The sequence below is a fragment of the Nicotiana tabacum genome, chromosome 22 (genome assembly GCF_000715075.1).
Source record: "Nicotiana tabacum cultivar K326 chromosome 22, ASM71507v2, whole genome shotgun sequence".
In the NCBI taxonomy this organism is placed as follows: domain Eukaryota; kingdom Viridiplantae; phylum Streptophyta; class Magnoliopsida; order Solanales; family Solanaceae; genus Nicotiana; species Nicotiana tabacum.
This window is the reverse complement of record NC_134101.1, coordinates 75,491,498-75,514,726: the sequence shown is the minus strand read 5'-3', so window position 1 is coordinate 75,514,726 and position 23,229 is coordinate 75,491,498. Positions and strand designations below refer to the sequence as shown.

Here is a 23,229-nt window from a genome sequence, read left to right as displayed (position 1 = left end):
TAATAAATTAGGAAGAAATAAATAGCTTTATGGAATAAAAATTAACATTAACAGTTAGAATAGACGAGTTAATTAACATTAACCTCCCACCACTAATTCACCTTCTCTTGTTAGTTGCTGCAATTCACCCACAAAAGAAGAATCATGTTCATCCATGTCCATAGTGAAAGCATCAGAATTATGACTTCCACCACGCTTTTTTTTTTTTTTTGATAACCGTGGTGTCCGGGACAGCTTGCGCGCACCTCGACTAATTCCACGGGATACCTGCCACCTCCCACCAGCAACAGGTACCAGGTAACTCTATCTACCAAGGCTTGGATAGACAGGAAGAAATCACCTAGTATTTGCCTCCGCTGGGATTTGAACTTGAGACCTCATGGTTCTCACCCACTTCATTGACCACTAGGCCACACCCTTGGGTGCGACTTCCACCACATAGAACTTATAGATGCATTTCTCCTTGCTTCTTTTTGTAACATGAATATTGTTATTAAGCATGGGGTTTGAATAGCTCAAATCCATTTGCAAATACATAACAGACTAAATAATTAAATATGCAGCTGTGGAAGTTGCAGCTATTTGTTCGACAAGATCACTGGCACTATAGATGTTGCAGCCTTCCTAAATAGAAATCAGTTGCAGCATTGGAGTCAATCCACCAGAGTGTTCCAAACTGATTCAGCTTATAAATACCCATATTAACAACTTCTCTGATTTCATTTAGCTTGTCACAGCTACAGCATCAACATAAACCTTTTAGGCAAAAAAATGAAACCACATGTCTTTAGTATATCATGTATCAGTTGAATTTCCGTTCAGATGTAGGCATAAAAGTACATGTCAAAAAAATGTAGGCATTAAAGATGCAAAAGAAGGGAAGAATAGTCCTAAAGAAACTACTCTGACAATCAATACACCAGCTTTACAAAATGCATTTAGAAGTACTGAGTATGCAACAACATAAAGAGATACCACTCCAGCGTTTCCACAAATAAGGGTAAAACTTTTCCAAGTGACCTCATCGTCCACTTCCCTTCTGTTAACATTTTATATGCAATGTAATTAAAAGATCAAGTTCGTTTCTGTTAAAAGGACATAGGAAGAAGTCTCTTACTCTTCCTGTTCAGTAGTCAGTTGTACCCTGGAAGAAGTCTGTTGCAGCACATATTACATTTCTAAAAAGAAGTCTCTTGCAGCATAAAGTGCATCTAACTTCAGTATACTTTTATTGTCAATTACTTTCTCATCTTCTGAATGTATGTTGGTCACTCCAGTACTTTCAGAATATAAAGCTACACTATGATTATTCACATTTCTTGAATCGTCCAGATCTTCCAACTTCTCATTTTTCATGCTTCCAACTACCAGATTAACCCAGAAAGGAGAAATATAATGCATAGAAAGCTTTCAAATGAGTAGATGGTGATGCATTGAAAGTAGAACACACCCTTAAAACCACCAGGAAATGTGGAATGAAATTTCTGCAGCTTCCCTTTCATCCTCTGCAACTACCTCTTAGATCCCACCAGACCATGTGAATTGAAACTTCTGCAGCTTTCCTTTCATCCTATGCACGTACCTCTTTAGTCAAAAGTGCTGTTGATTTCTCACCTCCAAAATGGGTGTGAAATTTGAAAGCTAAGTAGCATTTAGGTCCTTCAGTAATAGCTATAATCAATAAGCAAATGGAAACGAAAAATTCAGAACCTGAAAGCAAACACTAGGGAAATAAATATTGAAATCCTGAAACCAAACAGAGTTATACATTCATGATGTTTCATCGATTTTCTTTTTGTATCTGACATAAAATCGATGCTTTTTAAGCTTTTAAACCTTTGTTTGTCACAATGAAGTTTCTAACAGAACAATCATATCGTGAGTTTTCTAAAGCTCACAACCATTTACACAATCTCTTATGATTGGAGCTTCTTCCTTTAAATAACAACAACAACAACATACCCAGTATTATCCCCACACCCCGGGGTCTGGGGAGGGGTAGTGTGTACGCAGACCTTATCTCTATCTTGTTGTTTCCAGTAGTCTTCCTTTAAATAACACCCTAAAGAAAACACACATAAAAAGAACACGGACGAACAGCAAATGGATTCATGATTCATACTAAGCAAAGATAAATCCAGGAAAACTGAATGGCAATCTGAATACGGAGATAGTAAAGTAAAGGATTTCATATTATTTCCTATGGAAGCATGAAAGAACGTGGTCATAGATTGTTAAGTATGACATTGAAAAAATCTAACAGCAGTCAAATATCATGTCAGGCCATGATACCAGCATTACAAAAACCTGCCCATGTTCCTTAACAGGTTAAACTATGGGACCAAAACTGAAATCCTTTCTTGGAACTTGCGGTTAGCAGTTTGGATAAAACTAAATGACTCCCTCATTCAATGGCCACGAGCAACATATGCAAGAGAAATTGCAGCAAAAAGTGTTGTTGCAGAAGATAACATGGTCCAAAAATTCTTCTTCTTTTGTGCTTGTGCTACCGAAAGCTGTAGGAACTCAACCTGTCTCTTCATCTCATCTACTTTGTTCTCTTTACTCTTGATTGCATTCGTGATGGCCTCCAACTCTGCTTCATAAGGCTTGACATCTTCCTCATTCATTTGTTTTTCACGAAGTACATTGCCATTTGCTCCTTGATCATTCGAGCAGATTGAACCTGCAACAGTCCTCAAAGCATTCAAGATTTCCTCGGAACTACTGTTTGCCAATACAACCTTGCACTGCATATCACTGATTTCCTTCTGTGCTTCGCCAAGTGAAGTTTGCACATAAGCAATTTCCTTGTTCAACACTTGGCATCGAGTTTCCATCTCTTTCTTTTCTCCAACCACATTGAGGTAATCAGCCTTGGTTCGTTCAACCTCCTTAACGATTTCTTGAATGTGTTTCTCCATTTCTTCAATCTGTTTCTTCAAGTTCATGACATCCTGTTTCTCATCATCAAAACACTTTTGTATCTCATCCTTCTCAAGTGCAACTCGCTCGAATGCAGCCCTATACTTCCCAACTTCAGATTCCAAATTCTTCACTTTCTCTTCTTGACCATTGCAGGACATCTCTAATTCAGAAATAACATCCTTGAATTCAACTAATTGTTTCTGCAATTCAACAATTTCAGCATCCCTCCCAACTTTTGCCTCTTCCATCTCATTCTTCTCTGTTACAGTTTGCTCGATCTTCTTCTTCTCTTCATCTAACTGCTTCAATGCCTTGTCCAATTCCTTCTCAACAAAGCCCTTTTCTTCAATCAAACTCTCAACTCTGCTCTCTTTCTCATTGTTTCCCTTCACAAGTTCATTAATCTTCTTCTCCATCTCCTCTTCCTTCCTCGATCCTTCCACACACTTGTTCTCTAACTCAGCCAAATTTTCACGCAATTTTGCCTGCTCCTTTTGCAAACTCAGCACAGTCTCATTGAGACCAGTGACTGTGTTCTGCAACTCCCTGCTCTTCTTCGCTTCGCCCTTTCTCTCCCCTTCAATCCCTTCTTTTTCCCTAACAATCACATCAATCTGTCCTCTCAGCTCATCAATCTCCTTATTCGAATCAAACAACATTTTCTCAACTAATTCCTTCTCTGTCAGCATCGACTTAATCTTGCTTTCTCTGTCCTTGATTTCCTCCAAAAGGGCTTTGCATTCAACACTTAATTTCCCAGCTGCTAGTTCAATTCCCTTCTCTCTTTTCTCAGTTTCAACCAACTTCACACTCAACCCATTTGCTTCCTCTATTTGAGCATCAAGTTTCGTTTTCATTTCATCCTTTTCCTTACGAATCTCCTCCGAAACATTTCTCTCACGGGCAACCTCATATGCAATAGCATTCAGTTTCTTCTTAAGGCTTTCAATCTCATTCTCCTTTTCAATCCTCGCCTTCTCAATCTCACCCTTCTCCTTCATAAGATCACTCATTTCTAACTCTAAACTCTCAAGTTTCTTCATAACCGCATCATTCTGTTTGTGAAACCCCTCCCTCTCCTTCTCAGCCACCTCAGCATGGTAACCAACCTGCACAGCGACAAACACGGACACCAGATTCTTGTCAATCTCCAACTGAACAACATCTTCATTCAGCCGAGTCAACTGGGCCTTCAACTCGTCCTTCTCCGAGTAAGACCTTTTGAGTTCCGATTCCAGAGAGCTTTTAGCGTGCGCGAGTGAGTCCACCTGTTGCCGTTTCTCAATGGTCTCCTTGAGAAGCATGTTATTGAGGCTCTTTAGGCTTTCAAGTTTCTCAGAAGCCTCTTCCATGGCTGCGGAGTGATTGTGTTCTTTCACCTCCTGCTGCTGCTTTTCCTTTCCCTCTTCAGTCTGGTGGGTGTGGGGGGCTGCCTTCTTTTTGGCCATTGTGAGTGTATTTTTTTGGGTTTTGGCTAAAGAGTTTTTGTGGTGGGTTTTGGTTTTTGGAAAATGAGATAAGAAGATTGATTGAGAGGTGAAGAGTTTTTCTAGGGTTTTGTTTCCTACGGCTCAGAGAAAATGCGTACAAATTTCAAAAAGTCGTGAATTTGCTAGGGTTTTTCTGAGGTTTTGAAATGGACTTTGGGCTAATACCCCCAACGCCAAACCAGGGACGTGGCACTCATTTATTGGTAGAAATCTTTATTTGAATTCAAATTTAGGAGGGCTCGGGAATCGAGGAGATAGGTTGGTGGAGATTGAATGAATTAATTAGTAAGAAATAAATGAACAAAATTTTAATTTATCTGAACCAATTTACTTTTTAGTCTGTGCTAAGAAAAATGAATCATTTCCTTATTTAAAAATAATTTACCTTTATGCAATGATTTATGATCACACAAAATATATGTGACTCATTTTACACCACAAGTTCAAAAGTTTTCTCTTTTTTCTTAAACTCCGTATGCAGACAAATGGGTTCACATAAATTGAAACGGAGGGAGTATAAGTTTTTTTCCCATAATAAAATTCTTATAAGTTGGGTATCCAACATTAACTGAATAACAAATCGGACTGAAAAATTAAATTAATTTCTAAAACATCAATATGTGCCTTGATTTGATATAATTTGGTATTTAAGTTAAAAGTTAGTAACGTGTAGAGTGTGTTTGGCATGAAGGAAAATATTTTCCATGGAAAATGTTTTCATGTTTTCTTGGAAAATGAGTGATTTTATCACTTATTTTTCATTGTTTGGTTGGTGAGTAAAAAGGGTTTTCCAGAAAATATTTTCTAGTGTTTGCTTAGTGAGTAGAAAATATCTTTTAGGACAATAAATTTTTATGCTACTTTCCTTATTCCCACCCTAGCCCCAAATACACAATGTTTTCAGTACTCTATTTTTTTTCAATAATTTAATCATTCTTTTAAAAAATTCACATAAACTCAAAGGGACTAATGTAATATTTTACTTTTTCACGCAAAAACAACGTTGAAATTTGTGTTACATAACTAAAAAGAAAATACTCTTTTTTGGTTGAAAAAAAAAGTACTCTTTCTACAACATGGAGAAAAAAAAAGTACTCATTTTGTTAAAATGAAAGAAAATACTTTTTTCACATCATGAAAAGAAAATACTCATTTTGTTGAAATGAAAGAAACTACTTTTTACTACATCATTTTGTTGAAATGAAAGAAAATACTTTTTCTACATCATAAAAAGTAAGTACTTTTTTGTTGAATTGAAAGAAATTTTTTTTTTTACATCATAAAAAGAAAGTACTTTTTCGTTAAAATGAAAGAAAATACTTTTTACTACATCATTTTGTTGAAATGAAAGAAAATATTTTTTTTATATCATGAAAAGAAAATATTTTTTTTTTGTTGAAATGAAAGAAATATTTTTTTTACATCATGAAAAAAAATATTCATTTTGTTGAAATGAAAAAAAAAAGTATTCTATCTACAACATGAAAAAAAAGTACTTTTAATAATATTTTTATTTAAGGCAGGGGTGGGTGTGGTGAGGATGGGGTAGGGATGGGGTGAGGTGTGGAGGGTTGGCGGGAATGCGGAATAGGGTGGGGAAAATTAAGAAGAGTTGTGGAAAATATTTTTCTTCTTTTGATAGGAAAAATATTTAAGCCAACTAACTATGAAAAAATTAAAAAATATTTTTCTTCAAACCAAACATACCCTTAATTTGGTTTGGTATTACTTAATTAATAAGAAGTTACCGAAACTCAACTAAAACTTCTTTATTTATGAAGATGTTTGTTTGAGTTTCCGGAAATTGAAAGGAAAATCAGTTATCCATGTCGATAGTAGATGAAATTCAGAATACCTTAAATATGAATAAGCTCCACCACCAAAAACAAAATAGGCGCACATGTTCGTGTTAACTCTTCATCGATGAGGATTACTGGGGAAATACCATCAGTTACCAGGCGTTACCTACAAAATTTCGTTGGTACAAGATATATAGAAAAATCGTTCCTCCATAAAACCTAACCAATGGAGACTCTCAAGTAGCTATCTATGCCGTTTGGCCACAATTTTTTTTTTTTACTTTTTTGGAAAAAAAAATTATTTTTTTCGGAATCAGTGTTTGACCATGAAAATTTTAAAATTCACTTGAAGTTGAATTTTCGAATTTTTCGAAAATTTAAAAAACTCCATAAAACTATTTTTCAAAGTTTTCACTTCAAACCACTCACAAAAATTCAAAAACAACTCCAAATTATATTCATGTCCAAACACAACTCTAATTTTCAAATATCATTTTTACTTAAAAAAAAGTTCGCTTTTTTCCAAAATTTTTATGTCCAAATGCCCGCTAAGTATACTGATGAGGTCTCTGGATATATATAAAAATCATATAATATTAATAATATAATTATTGAGAGATGTATGTCGGTTATGTAAAATATATTACAAAATAATAATTTAAGAAAACTAATGGAGTCTCTCGGTGGCTTTCTGAAATGTGTGTTGTACACAGGATATAAAAATTTTGCTTGCAATTTTCGATCGAAGAAATGACAATCCAAATCCAATCCAAAATAAGCTTGGATTGGATCGGATTTTTTAAGTTTGGTTTCGGATTAATCAGTTTGAATATTTTGGATTTTCAGTTTTGATCCTATAAGTTGAGATGATGATGATGCTTCTTCTTTACAAAAAAGAACATCCAAATAAAGTAGTATTCATGTTAAATTGCCTTAATAGTTCATCATTCTCACCGCAATCATCCAAATAAAGTATGCATGCAAGTACTGAAACCATTATCCAGGAAATGCAATTGAGATACTAATAATGCAATGGACTAATGTCTAATAGATAGTACCATAAAAGCATAGGCGGGATCAGGATTTGAAGGTTATTGGTTCGGGTTCTAATCATTTTAAGTTATTGGGTTCTAAATTAATAATTTGCACATATTCAATGAATTTTTAAGACAAATACATGGATTGGATGAAAGCGGTTGGGTTCTGCCGAATCCGTAATCGATGGGCTAGCTCCGCGCCTGCATATAAGGTATAAAATTTTTTGATTTCCGAAGTACCAAATCTAACATCCAATCCCAAATCCAAAAATCCAAAAAAATCGGATTTTTACCGAAGTAAATGAGATTCTCTGAGAGTGTAGTAGCACTAAAAAGCTAAGTTACTCGGACTCGGGTGCAGGTGTCCAACACGGGTGCGGATCCAAAGGTCGAATCCTTCATGATCTAAATTTTAGGATTCGAGGATACGGATCTAGGTACGGGTACGGGTGCGAAGATTCGGCAAAAATAAATTAAAAATCTAGAAATATAGTTATAGAGATATGCATAATTATGAGAGATTATATGGAAAACTTACGTGTAACTTGTGCCTTGTAAAGTGTAGTAATTGAGTCATTTAGTTTTCAAGTTGTAGGCAGACACATAGACACTCTCCAAAATGGCATGATTCATTAATTTTCCTACAACTCGCACAACAAAGTATTAAAATAAGTTATTATAAACTTGTTAAAATATAACAAATAAAAGTTATAAAGAGATTTAGAGATACAAAAGAAATGAAACATACCTTTGGAAGTTAGAACTTAGAACTAAATAGACTAACATATATTCAAGAGTCACTATTCAAAAGTTTTAAATAATTAGCTATTCAAATTAAGTTACTCAAATGACCACCAAAAAGTCTTACAGAAATTGTAAGTTCACAAGTTCATAGACAAAAAATAAGTACATAGCATACACATTTAAACTACGCTAGACTTGTCACTTGAAACATTGTGCATGAGTACATTCTATTCAAAGGTCATCTTCCTCAATCTCTTCAATGTCAACTTCTTGCAAATCTTGAACTTCCTCTTCAAAGAAGACTCCTTCTAGTTGAGGTTCGTCTATTGACAATTCAACTAGATCATTGATACTTTCATCAATATTAAAATAATCCCCACCTAAAACAACACCAAAATAAATTTAGAAGATTGTGAAAGGAACTTATCATGCTAAAGAAATTACTCAAGAAATATCAAATTATGGATATGTATGTATACGGATATACCTAAATCCCAATATTTGCTTGGACCACTTGTATACTTTTCCTTTCTTCGAGAGAGCAAGCAAAGATTATAATGGATAAAAACTAAATCTTCGGCTCTAGAAGTAGCTAGCTTGTTTCTCTTGATGTTATGAATCAATGAAAAAGTACTCCAATTTCTCTCGCAACAAGATAAAGAAGCTGTATGGGAAAGCAATTTGTAAGCAAGATTTTGTAAAAGTGGAGCATTTACACCATGGTTAGCCCACCAAGATAAAGGCTCCTCATACCCCATAGCATCAATTACATGAGGCTCACCAAAGTAACCATTCCCACAACAAAATTCCCCATACTCCAAAGAAGCTTTCTTTAAATCATTTGAATCCTTGAAATATCTTTGAAAGCATTTGAGCCTATTTTGTGAAATCTCTATATCTTCATTAGGAGCAAGTCTTCTTAATCCGTTGCTTTCACCTTTAAGCCATGACTCATGATAATATTTTGGAACCAATGAATGTGACATGCAATGCAATGGAGTATTACTCTTATTCCACCTTGCCACAAGAATTCCTTGAATTGTAGCAAAAAAATTCGATTGGCCGGTAATAAGATCTTTTCCCTCATGCTCAAATACAATCACCTTCACCTTTTCAATCATTGTATCCCACATGTCGTAAATAAGGTACAATTTTGGACAATCAAGGTCGACACTTCTAAGCATGGATACAATTGGCTCCGTACACCTCAACAAGTATTCAATAGTATCCCACCATTCATCATCCATCACAAGAGATTTTATTTCGCGCGCTTTAGCTTTAATTACTTTATCTCCTTTATAATTCTTCCATTCGTCATCCATCACCATTTTTTCCAATGACGATTTAACTCTATGAATACGAGAAGTCATAATAATATGGGAAGCAAATCTTGTTTCCGCAACTTTCAACAAAGATAACTCTGAATACTTTTGGAAAATGGCAAGCGCCATGTCGTAATTCACCACAAAATTCTTTAAGCTACTCACTTGACCAATCAACTTTAATATCCATTCACAATTTTTAAAGTGAGTTGATTTTTCTGAAGGTTGACACATACTTTTTAAAGCAAGATTCAAACAATGAATAACACATGGTGTCCAAAATATGTGCGAAAAAGTTTGCTCAACAATAGAACCGGCAAGCTTCATATTACCTGCATTATCAGTGATAACTTGGACAACATTCTCTGCATCGACATCTTCTATGGCTTTAATAAATAACTTAGCAATATATTCACCATCCTTAATAATCCCACTTGAATTGATTGATTTTAAGAATATTGGTCTGCCACTAGATGCTCCCATTATATTTATCAATGGTCGCCTTTTAATATCTGACCATCCATCCGAACAAATCGACAATCCTTTTCTTTTCCATGTATCTTTAATAGGTTGTAGTTTTCTATTAATATGAGCCTTTTCTTGGGCCAAAAGAGTTGTTCTTAATCTATTAAAAGTTGGCGGAACATAACCAGGCAAAGAATTTACTGCCAAAAACTCCGAATATTTTTTATAGTAAGGAGAAGTTGCAAGGTTAAATAATAAACCTGATGCGTAGAACATACGAGCCGCCAACTTGTCGGCAATGTTTCTGTTACAAATGTTAAAAGATTTCTCTAGTGCTCCACCATTTGAACTTTTTCTTTTTTTCAGTTGTGATAAGTCTAAGCCTTCCGGTAGAGATACATAATCTGCCTTTTTTCTTGCATTCAGTTGTGCGTCAGTTTTTTTCTTTTCAGCTTCTTCGTTCTCGATCTTCATTGTTGCACATACTTCATGAGTAATCTCTTTGCATATAGCAACGCCATGACCAGAGATCTTTAGAAGATGTGCTTTAACTTTAGAATATGAACCACTAACTTGTTTATTGCAAAAATTACAAGACCACACTCTGTTTCCACCTCCATTAGGAGGAACTGAAGAACTTTAACATGATTCCATAAGGGTTTGTCATCAAAATCTGATGCAATACTTTTTGTTGGTCTTGAAATGCCTTTTCCTTTTTGTTTCACAGCTGTTGATGAAGCCATTTTAAGGGATATTGGGTGAAGAAAAATTCTAAAATTTTTCGGCTATGGATTCAAAGAAAGTCGAGATGAAGAAGAGAGAGTGAAAATGGCTTGTTTGTCTATGTTCTTGGACAAGAAAATTCATTCAATGAGAAAAAAGATATTCTGATGGGGAGATGGGGAGTTTACGATGACAATAGACTTATTGGACAAATAATTCATTAAATAAACAAAAAGGTATTATGATGGGTGGAGTTTATGATGATAATTCACTTTTTGGACAAGATAATTCACGTCACTTTTCATGGGATAGTAAAATATTGCATTAAATGATGTTTGTACCATTTAGTTTTATCATTTTAATTTGGAAATATTTTTTAATTTTAATAGAAATATAATTATTAATCAAACTCCAAACCCTAAACTCCAAAACTAAAACCTCAAACCCCAAAATCATATAACCTTAAACATTATTTAATTACATATGATATTGTGTGTATTTTATTATTGATTAAATTAGTCGATTAATGTGATTTGTCTGAAAGCTATATAACCTTAATCATGAATAATTAATTATATTTCAAGTATTTCAATAGATCAATATTAATTAGCTTGATATTCTAGAACTTGTATTGATAGAAAGAATCAAACAATCTAACAAGACGGGATCCCTAATATGATAGTGGATATATCTTGTTATCGGTCAAATTAGTCAAACAAAGTCAATCGTTATTTTCAATTAAACATATATTTAGATTTCAAGTATTTCGATAGTTCATAACTTGTATTGATAGGAAGACTCAAATGATCTAACAAGAAGAGTTTCCTACTCTAGTCGATTAATGTGATTTGTCTGAAAGCTATATAACCTTAATCATGAATAATTAATTATATTTCAAGTATTTCAATTGCTCAATATTAATTAGCTCGATATTCTAGAACTTGTATTGATAGAAAGAATCAAACAATCAAACAAGACGGGATCCCTAAAATGATAGTGGATATATCTTGTTATCGGTCAAATTAGTCAGACAAAGTCAATCATTATTTCCAATCAAACATATATTTAGATTTCAAGTATTTCGATAGTTCATAACTTGTATTGATAGGAAGACTCAAATAATCTAACAAGAAGAGTTTTCTATTCTAGTCGATTAATGTGATTTGTCTGAAAGCTATATAACCTTAATCATGAATAATTAATTATATTTCAAGCATTTCAATAGCTCAATATTAATTGTATAAATTAAGTGTTATTAAGTTCTCTCATTCTTTGTTTATTTTCTAAAATTCGCTAATATTCTTCTTTGTCATATTTCTAAAGTATTTCGATATTCTAGAACTTGTATTGATAGAAAGAATCAAACAATCTAACAAGAGGGATCCCTAATACGATAGTGGATATATCTTGTTATCGGTCAAATTAGTGAGATAAAGTCAATTGTTATTTCCAATCAAACATCTATTTAGATTTCAAGTATTTTGATAGTTCATAACTTGTATTTGATAGGAAGAATCAAATGATCTAACAAGAAGAGTTCTCTAGTCAATTAATGTGATTTGTTTGAAAGCTATATAACATTAACCATGAATAATTAATTATATTTCAAGTATTTCGATAACTCAATATTAATTGGTGGTGCTAATCAAATATAATATAAGAATATTCTTCTTTATCATTTTTTAAAATTATTTTAGCTCATTCTCAAATCATGTAATTTATAATTAGTCTTAAAATATGTGTCACAACATAGCATATAGTGGAGAACTAAAGGGTCAATTCTATTATGTACAATTTATAAATTTTCATGATCTTCGCGAGAACGTAATTTGTCAAAAAATTTACATGCTAATAATTAATTTAGAAATTATCCCCCGTTTCTTTGAGAAAGAAAATATTTATAAATAGTATAATTAGGTAAATTAATAAAATTTATTTATTTAGAGCATATACTTATTTAATATATATGAAGTTTACTCAGATAAAAATATGTGTCTTTAAAGCATATACAATTATATTTAGTTTACAATTAAATAATTATTTATTATTTTGATTAAAACTATAACTATTTTTGGTACAATTAAAACTGTAATTTTTATAAACAAAAAACTATTGAAGACATATTATATGTAATGTCTATCTCGGCAGAATATTAGCAAACATATACATATCAACTAGTAATAAAGTAGTCAATTCCTAATTAGTCTAAAGTCTTCTTTTTCCTTATTCTCTTCATTCCTGTCTTTTTCTTTGTCTGGTCTAAGTCTTCTTCTTCCTTATTCTCTGCATCACTGTCTTCTTCTTTTTCCCCAACAAAATTTTTTCCATGTTTCTGCTTTTTTCCAGTAGAACAAGACCCGGGCCTTCCAAATAAGCTCAGTCCAGTAGTCCACCACCCATCTTCAACTTCTCTGCCCTAAAAAAATATTATAACTCTTAATTTCAGAAATCTGCAGCATGAACAAGAAGATTGATCAAGACAAAAAGCTTCAAAAGGACTAGTATAAATTACTACATAGCAGTGTAATGGAAGGTATTTCGTTTTCCATCTCTTCAAATCTTTACTTAGGGAAATCAATTCTCAAAAAAAATTCCAAAAGTTTGGTTAACACACCCGATCTCGTTTGACCGGATCCGACCCAGATCCCACACCCTTACCCGTGTCAGTGTCGTGTCGACACGGATATGGCACCCAAATTGCCAAGTCCGAGTAACTTAGCTAAAAAGAATTTACGCGCCCACATAGAGAAAGATAGAAAGGGATGTGAGTAGCAAAATGAGGCGTTTATTTCCGAACTCCAAATAATTATAAAACAGAATTGCCATGTCCATTGTACCCTAGTTACATAGTTCATCAGTTCCACATCAGAACTTTCTCTATTCAATAAGTGAATGGCAAACTAGTGACCATCCTGCACCTGTGCTAACGCCTAACAGAAACGAAAAGCTATCCTATTAACAAAAAAAAGTTTAAAAAGGTTGCATCGCCACTGATGTCAAGAGAGTTTAAGAAGATCATTGAGCATTTATCATCCTCTTCATCTCAGCAGACCTCCTTGGATCTTGTTCATCGATTGCTCTCTCAGTAAGCACGTGCTTGATTCGGCACATTGACTTCCTAACCTGAATGTCATTCTCACAAAGATGATAATGAGAAAGTGTGCTCTGAGTTGAGGGAGTTGTTCAAAGAACCTACACAATTGCCACCATCTAGAGGAGTGTTTGATCATAGGATTATTCTTCAAGCTGGAACTGAACCTATAAACAAAAAGACCATATAAATATCCCTCAGTCAAGAAGGATGTTATTAAAACCTTAGTAAAACAGATGCTAGATCAAGGTATTATCCAGCCAAGTAGCAGCCCTTTTGTTGCACATGTAGTTTGGTTGGAAAGAAAGATGGTACTTGGAGGCTGTGTGTCGATTATAGGGATTTGAACAAGCAGACAGTTAAAAATCAAATTTCCTATTCCTATTGTGGAAGATCTACCGGATGAACTAGGAGAATCTAAAATCTTCTCAAAGATAGACTTAAGGTCTGGTTATCATCAACTAAGGATGGCAGTTGAGGATATACCAAAGACTGTTTTTAGAACTTATGCTGGTCATTATGAGTATTTAATAATGCCCTTTAGGTTGTCAAATGCCCCAACAACTTTTCAAGGATTAATTAACTCAGTTTTCCAGAAGTTCCTTAGGAAGGATGACTTACTAATATATAGCAGCAATATGGATGACCATCTGTTACATTTGAAGTCTGTTTTTGGAGAAACGAAGAAGCATCAACTATTTGCTAAGCATAGCAAATGTTTCTTTGGGGTTCAAAAGATAGACTATTTGGGCATTTTATTACTGCTGAAGGGGTTTCAACAGATCCTCAAAAGGTAGAAGTTGTGAAGGAGTGGCCCTTGCCTACTAATGTTAAACAACTTAGAGGATTCTCTGGGCTAGCTAGTTACTACAAGAGTTTTATCAGAGGGTTTGATACCATTAGCAAGCCACTAACTGACCTTCTCAAGAAAGATAATTTCAAATGGTCACTTGCTGCTTCAGAAGCCTTTGAACAGTTGAAGACTGCATTGATTCAGGCTCCAGGTTTGGCATTGCCTGATGCTAACAAGACCTTTATAATTGAAAGTGATTCAAGTGGACATGGTATATGGGTTGTTTTAATGCAACAGAGACATCATATTGCTTTTTATCAGCAAAGCACTCTCTCCTAGACATGCTGCCCTCTCAATTTATGATAGAGAACTTTTAGCTATTGTTTATGCTGTCACAAAATGGTCCCAATACCTACTTGGTCAGAAATTTATTATAAGAACTGATTAGAAGGCCTTTAAGTTCCTAATGGAGCAAAAACTACACACAAATTTTCAGCTTATGTGGCTAACAAAGTTGATGCCTTTTGATAATGTTATTGAATACAAGAGGGGTGGAAAATAAAGTAACAGATGCCCTATCTATGATACCTGGAGCTGAGTTATTCTCTTTAGTAATCTCCACGACTAGTTCAGAGCTGCTGCAGGCTATCTTTGACAGCTGGAATACAGATGATGATTTGAAGACCCTCATTGGACAATTGCAGACCAATCCAGCTAGTCACAATCAATTTTCATGGACTCACAATCAGTTGAGAAAGAAGGGGAAGCTAGTAATTGGAAAGAACCCTCGGCTTAGACGGAATATTATATCATTATGACATTCTACCCCTCAAGGTGGTCACTGTGGCATAGAAGCAACACTTAAGAGGATTCTGTCATTATTCTACTGGAAGGGGATCAAAGAAGATGTCAAGCTCTTTGTTCAAGGGTGTGATATTTGCCAGAGAAATAAAGCTGATTTGGCAGCCTACCCTGGCCTTTTGCAACCACTCCCTATTCCTGAGGTAGTTTGGTCTCAAATCAGTATGGATTTCATATATGGCCTTCATAAATCCCATGGATATGAAGTCATCTTAGTCATAGTGGATAGATTGAGTAAATATGGTCATTTTAGCCCTTTGAAACATCCCTATACTGCTCAGTCTGTGGCTAAGGTATTCATGGAGGTCATATACAAACTACATGGACTACCACATTCCATAGTGAGTGACAGAGATGCAGTATTTTTAAGCACATTTTTGCAGGAGTTATTTGCAATTCAGGGAGTTCAATTAAACAATCCAACAACTTATCATCCTCAATCAGATGGCCAAACTGAGCTCCTAAATAGGTGCTTAGAGACATATCTAAGATGTTTCTGCTCTGAAGAAGCCACAGATTGGTATTCCTATTTTCACATGGCTGAGTATTGGCATAACACTTCCTTCCACACTGCCATAAGAACTACACCTTATGAGGCACTTTATGGCAGGCCACCACCACTTCACTTGCCCTATTTACCAGGAGAATCAGCTTCCACTGAGGTTGATAACACCTTCCTTAATAGGGAGATGAAGCTCCAATTATTGCAGCATCACCTATTGAGAGCTCAACTCAGGATGAAACAACAAGCTGACAATCATAGAAGTGACAGGAATTTTGAAGTGGGAGATTGGGTATACTTCAAGGCTCAACCTTACACAAAAGTGACCATTACATCACAACCTTTCCACAAATTGGCTTCCAAATATTATGGACCCTTCTAGATTGCTAAGAAAGTAGGCCATGTGGCATACACCCTCTTATTCCCACAATCAGTTAAAATACACCCTACTGTGCATGTTTCTCTCCTAAAAAAATGCTATGAGTTACCTACACAAGTTACTTACCCCCTACCAATGACATTGCTAGTCCTCATTGCTCTGAGCCATAATCTATTATGCAGAGAAGGATGATAAAGAAGGGAAATAAGGTTGTTGCTCATGTTTTGGTTAAATGGGCAAGGCTGCCAGTTGATAGTGCTACGTGGGAGTTCTTTAATGCCTTGAAGATTAGGTTCCCTCACTTTGATCCTTGTGGTCAAGGATCTTCTGCAAGAGGGAGTATTGATATACAAAATACACAATAAGCTCAATAACAATCCAGTTCAACGTCACGTCAGCTTGGTAGTTAAAAGTTAGTTAGGGGTTAGCTGAAGTTAGTTAGGTAGTTAGAGAAAGCAGTTAGAGAAAGATTCCTTCAGTTGTAATAAACAGTACTCAACTCTCAATTCTTATATAGCATTGTAATTCATAGTTACAAATCATAATCAGAATTATTACATTTCTCTCTAACTCTCTCTCTCTCTCTCTCTCTTTACACTTCTTTACAATTCCATAACTGGACTTCTCGAGTTCTCTATAACTCCTGAACATCTGTTCGATCTTCGAATACCTTGTTGAATTCCTGCAATCGAGTTAACAACAAACAACCATCAGTAAGCCTAATCGGTTGACCAAGTATCGGATTTTGATATAATAAGATATAAAACCTCTGGAACGCAACTAAATTGCTCCTTTAAAAAATAACCCTAATCCCCATAATGATTATAACTGCCATTAAAGCATGATACCTTGTTTCAGAAGTTAAGATGCTAAGCTTGCTTACCAATAGATTGACTTACAGTATAATGCCAAAAATGCATATAACAAGAAATTAGTAATCAAAAGCTGAAATTTACTTGAGTGCATACATACTGTGGATGATTAATAAAGAGGATAAACCCATTTTGATTGAAAAGTTTGAGAATTCCAAACTTTCCATTTTAATATTTAATATTGAGTGGTTTAAAGCATGTAGTGAAATAAGTCATTTGGTTTCGTTCTGTCAACTATCCTCTTCATTTAGTCATGCAAAGTATAGATGCATTTATGAACTTCTAATCATCCATTTCTGCAGTTGTAGCATTCGTATTCCGAGATATTTTTTATTTTGTCAAAGCAAGAACAAGCCTCAAATCATCCCAACTACATTTTTTTTTTAAAAAGCAACCATAGTTTGCGCCAGGGACTCATTTTGTTGTTTCACCCACAAGTAATATATAGTCAACCATTCCTTAGTGCAGAAAATGTATACTCATGTATTTTCACCTAAACCAGTATCTTCGGTTTTATTGCTAACCATAACTTGCATTTTTTCCTTATCCCTCTAGGAAAAATGGGATAGAGAGAGAGGCTTCTTCGTCCCTAATACTTAGTACTTGTTCTGAGGTCATTCTTTACTCTCCTAATCTGTGAAGATTCAAGCCGCCAATGTATTTAACAGACAATATTGGAAAAGGTCTATTCCCTAAAATAACAGTAGAGCGCAGCAGAGAATATGTGCATACGCAGTTTCAAGAACACCAGGTTGTCACTAGATTTTGGCATTTTCGGCAAGTACTTCTCCTAAATGCTTACAGTGGATACAATCTGCAGCTAGAAGACTTGTCGTGATGGTGTAGACAGTGGAGCTAAGAGAACTGCCAAGTAGTTGTGCCCAGAGTGGAAGACATACCATCTCTAGCACATAGTATATTCTGGAATCAAGAAAGACAACCATCCTCATACTAAGTTCTACTTGACTATTCAAGCAATGCCAACCCACATGTGAAGACAGAGAAGGCGAGACCAAAAAAAGAAGTCATGTGTTTACAACTACAACCAAATTAAGGGACACTAAACAGTAGGTTAGCTTGGAGGCCAGCTATTTTCTACTTTGTGGACAGCACTAAAAGAGATTTGTTTATGTACATGGCTCATTCAGTTTCCTAGATGTACACTCATAGAATGAGTATGGCACGGGTATATCTACTTTGTGCATATTCTTCCAAATAAAAAAGTAAATAGAATAACAAATACCATAACAGAGTCCATGTACACAGCTTCAAACGGGGGGGGGGGGGGGGACAGAAAATTGATTCATCCAACTTCAGAGAAATTGAGAAAATAAACAAACAATTGAAAGTGGAGAGGTAAAATTATCAAAATATTGTGGAAAGAGCTAATTAAAGAAACTAACTTTTACCTTGGAAATACGCTCAGGATTTGGAAACCTCAAGTTCTGAGCATGAAGCATCTGGCGTTGAGTCATTAACATGTTCTTCTTTACCATAACTTTTGAAGATCATCCCAAGACTTCAGACGCAGTTCAGAAGCCTTCCAACTTCGACCTGATTATGTTTTAAGCTTTAGCCTGTCAGATATAGGACTCATGCAAAAACCTGTGCCTTCTAAAATAGATCTATAACTTAAGCACTAACTTATTCAAACAGTCTATCAGCAATAAGAACCTCAATATCAAATCATGTGTTTACCTACAAGACCCTAACCCATGAGGCACTTTCATCCCCTAGACCATACCCCAGTATGAGATTCAACCCCCACTTCTAAAAAGAGGAAATTACTAGATTATGTTCTGATATGGAATGCTAACAACATCATTCACAGGAACATAATATCATTTATACCCGATTACTCCAATGTTGAGACAACCGTCACCATTAAATTTCAACAATATAAGCATTCAATTAAGATTAAAGACAGCCAAAGATTCCCAATCTCCAAAAAGGAAATTCTTTTCTTTCGAACTTCCATGAGGAAAATTGCACAACAGTAAAAAGGAAAAAAAAAAGAAAAAAAAAGAAGAAAAAGGTCCTGGGATACAATGCAGAAAATGTAGAACAGGATTCATCAAAAATGAATGTTTATACACTATTTTCTTCATGCATTTATCACCAATTTAGCCTTTTAGTGACCTCTAACCCTAAGCTGGAGAAAATATATCATTGACAGCATTGTGCACACTCCCTTCAGTTGAAACAGTCGTCATTTCTCCAACAACACACGAATATATTGATCCTACACGACTTATGCCAGGAAGCATATCAAAACATTCCACTTAGAGTTGAAACCAAAGCCTATTTTCACAGCTGCAATGCTATGATCTTAAATTTAGCAATCAAATCATACTTATACCATATTAATACTTCCAGCACCATAAGTAACCGTTTTTATCAAGAAAATCAATGTACTTTAACCTTGCACAGTCTCAACTAGGGGTGATCATGGTTCGGTTTGGGTCGGTTTTTCCCTAAAAAGAAATCAAACCAAGTAAGTCGGTTTTTCAAATATTGGAACCAAACCAAACCAATTGAGTCGGTTTTTTATCGATTCGGTTTTTGTCGGTTTTTCGGTTTTTTCGGTTATTTATCGGTTTGTTTCTTAAATATGAGACATACACTACCAAACGCATATTTCGGCGACTACATTTTCAATGTAACACTATTAAATCAAATGCTCTTTGAGAAATCTATCATTTTCAAGATATATTGATGATAATTGAATCAAGTGGTGATTAATAATTTAAGTACTCAATTAAAAATCGATTATTTTTAACATGAAATAAATTCTTGTACTAGGTAAAAGAAAACTGTCAATCAAACTAGAATGTAAAGGCAAAGAATTAGATTATTATAATAGCAAAGAACTAGACTAAAAATACAAATGACTAATATGTACCATAAAATTTTAGAAATTTTATATAAAAATATACATATATATAGGTATAATAATAAATTTAAATAGTTGCTTTTATAGTCGGTTTGGTTCGGTTTTTTCAGTTATTTTTTTATTAAAACCAAAACCAAACCAAATTTGATCGATTTTTAAAATTCAAAACCAAAACCAAACCAAACCAAACCTAAAAAGTATCGGTTTTTTTGGTCGGTTTGGTTCGGTTTTTCGGATTTTTATGAACACCCCTAGTCTCAGCGATACAAGCAATAAAAATGGTATAAAAAAAAAAGATAAAGCAAATCCAATCAGGCTAACAGGGAAGCAATTCCACAGTGAAAGGTAAAGGATTTTACCGTAAACAACAGGTTTATCGTCATGAGTCATTCTATCAACTTCAAAGAACTGCTCAAGTGGATTAGTAACCTTAGTTGTAGCAGCAGAAGTAGCAGCAGCAGCTGAACTCTCTGATTTTGCCGCAGCCAACAATGTTCTCCCAAAAAGTCTAGCAGCAAGCATGACTGAGTCTACACTGCTTAAAGATATATACTGTAAATGATCTATGATTAGACCCCAAAAACAAGAACACAAGAATAAAGAAAAGAAAAGAAAAGGGAGAAACTCCAATAACTCGGTGGAAATGATTTCCTAAGAGGAATTTTGTCGAACACAATTCAGTTTTTAAGGAAACTAGAAGCGATCCATGTGTAATTGCAAAGCATATTAGTAATGTAAGAAATGCAGAGAATTACATGGAGTAGTGAGAGGGAGTGCAAGGTACCTGTTGAAATGTAGGCGATTCGAATTCACTGATAAAAGGGCTTTTGTTGAGAAGTAATATAGGGTGTTCTAATGGAGCAAATACAAAACAAATGAAAGTTTGAGCCCGCTGTCTTATATTTTCTCTTCTAACTTGAATATACAAAATTAGAAAGCTTATTGCACCAACAAGTCAAATAATAACTTTTTAACCAATAAATAATAGGTTTGTTATAAAATAAAAGCAATTTAGTAAAACATGAACAAGACATGTTGTTATGAAATAAAAGTAATTTAGTAAAACATGAACAAGAAATTGAGATAGAGAAGGAAGATATTTTCTTCTTCAATTGTGTGTATTTTCTTATTTATTACAAGACCTCTATATATGCATGAAAAGTGAAGAAAAATATGTCATTGAATATGTCATTAAGCATAAAAATATGTCATTGAATATATCATTAAGCATTTGAGAAGATCATGGAGGAAGAGTAAACATCCACCATAATTTAATTTTTCTTATAATACTTCCCCTTGGATGTCCATAGATAATGTGCCTCGTTAAAACCTTATTAGGAAAAAACCTCATGGGAAAAAATTCTAGTGAAGAAAAAAGAGTACACATGTTTAGAAATACGTCTTTTGGTTGCCTCGTTAAAAACCTTGCAAGAAAAATCCAGTGGGACAAAATCTTGTAAGGAAAAAAGAGTACAACGCGTATTAACTCCCCCCGATGAAAGCATCAATTCATATCCTTGAGCCTTCGCATCCCAATCTTGTACACTAATTCTTGAAGGTTGACGTCGGTAGAGTTTTGGTGAACAGATCAGCCATATTATCACTTGAACGGATCTGTTGTACATTGATATCACCATTCTTTTGAAGATCATGTGTGAAAAATAACTTTGGTAAATTTGTTTTGTCCTATCCCCTTTATGAATCCTCCATTCAATTGGGTTATGCATGCTGCATTATCTTCATACAAAATTGTGGGTAGTTTATCACACATCAAATCACATTTGTCTCGAATAAGGTGTATTATAGACCTCAACCATATACATTCTCGACTTGCTTCATGAATAACAATTATCTCAGCATGATTAGATGAAGTAGCCACGATTGATTGCTTAGTCAATCGCCAAGATATCACAGTGCCTCCATATGTAAACACATAGCCTGTTTGAGATCGAGCCTTGTGTGGGTCATATAAATACCCAGCATCGGCATAACCAACAAGATCGGGACTGCAATCTTTGCCATAAAATAATCTCATATCGGCAGTCCCTTTTAGATACCGCAATATGTGTTTGATTCCATTACAATGTCTCCTTGTAGGAGCAAAGCTATATCTTGTTAAGACATTAACTGAAAAAGTTATGTCACACCTTGTAATGTTAGAAAGATACATTAGTGCACCAATTGCACTAAGATATGGTACTTCGGGACCAAGAAACTGTAATGACTTGGCCGGTCATTTTGAGAATTTAAGTCCCGCCCGGCGGCATAAGGCCCTGAGCAGCTTCGTATTATGTGTATTGACTTGCGTGTGTGGTTGAATTCAATTACCACGTGATTCAGAGTGATTTGGGACACTTAGTCCCTAAAACGGAAGCTTAAATCTTAGGATTTTGACCATAGTCGGAACTGTGTGAAGACGACTCCAGAATGGAGTTCTATCGGTTCCGTTAGCTCTGTTGGGTGATTTTGGACTTAGGAGCGTGTCCGGACTGTGAATCTGAGGTCTGTAGCTGATTTAGGCTTGAAATGGCGAAAGTCGAATTTTTGGATATTTGGATCGGAAGTGGACTTTTTGATATCCGGATCGGAATGCGATTCTGAGAGTTGGAACAACTTCGATATGTTATTTGGGACTTGCGTGCAAAATTTGACATCATTCCGATTGATTTGATAGGTTTCGGCACTAGTTTTAGAAGTTGGAACATTTGAAAGTTTAAAAGTTCAATTCATGGTGTGATTTGTAGTTTCGACGTTGTTTGATATAACTTGAGACCTTGAGCGAGTCCGTGTTAGGTTATGAAACTTGTTTGTGTGTTTAGATGGGGTCCTGGGCGGCCTCGGGTGTGTTTCGGGTGGGCTACATGCCATTTTCTTCTATTTTTGAACTGTTGTTTTCTGTCATCTGGTTTCCTTAATCGCGTTCGCGTCCCTTCCTTCGCGTTCGTAAAGAGTAATTTAAGAGGAGGGAATATTTCTTCTTCGCGTTCGCGAGCTTCTATCCGTGATCACATAAGTTTTCCCTTCTCTTCTTCGCGTTCGCGTAGTAGAAACTAGGAGCTGGGAGCTGGTGATCATTTTCCTCTTCGCGTTCGCGTGTTTCCCTACGCGTTCTCGTAGGTTTACGTTTCTTCTTCTCCGCGTTCGCGAGCGTTTCTTCGCGTTCATGAAGCACTTCCTGGCAGCCTTAATTTTTTTTCTTCGCGAACGCGTCCCTTTCTCCGCGTTCGCGATGCATAAACACCTGGGCAGAATATAAGTTCTCTATTCCGAGGGTTAGCCATTTTTAACACTTTTGGAGTTCTAGAGCTCGATTTTGAGCAATTATTTGTG

At 35.1% G+C, this 23,229-nt stretch overlaps 2 protein-coding genes and 1 pseudogene across 2 annotated transcripts; all 3 read right to left on the bottom strand.

Moving 5' to 3' along the window:
* Positions 1 to 2,174: 2,174 nt before the first annotated feature.
* On the bottom strand, positions 2,175 to 4,524 carry LOC107821905 (uncharacterized). Its single transcript, XM_016648362.2, has one exon. The coding sequence runs from the start codon at positions 4,374 to 4,376 to the stop codon at positions 2,409 to 2,411; it is 1,968 nt and encodes a 655-aa protein (XP_016503848.2). The 5' UTR covers positions 4,377 to 4,524; the 3' UTR covers positions 2,175 to 2,408.
* Positions 4,525 to 8,229: 3,705 nt separating this feature from the next.
* LOC107821901 (uncharacterized) lies at positions 8,230 to 10,528 on the bottom strand. The gene is made up of 4 exons (XM_075242947.1): positions 10,379 to 10,528; positions 9,653 to 10,316; positions 8,486 to 9,538; positions 8,230 to 8,378 (listed from the first exon to the last, which is right to left on the bottom strand). The coding sequence occupies exons 1-4, from the start codon at positions 10,526 to 10,528 to the stop codon at positions 8,230 to 8,232; spliced, it is 2,016 nt and encodes a 671-aa protein (XP_075099048.1).
* Positions 10,529 to 12,725: 2,197 nt separating this feature from the next.
* LOC107821902 (large ribosomal subunit protein uL29m-like) lies at positions 12,726 to 20,819 on the bottom strand (annotated as a pseudogene).
* Between the last annotated feature and the right edge of the window lie 2,410 nt (positions 20,820 to 23,229).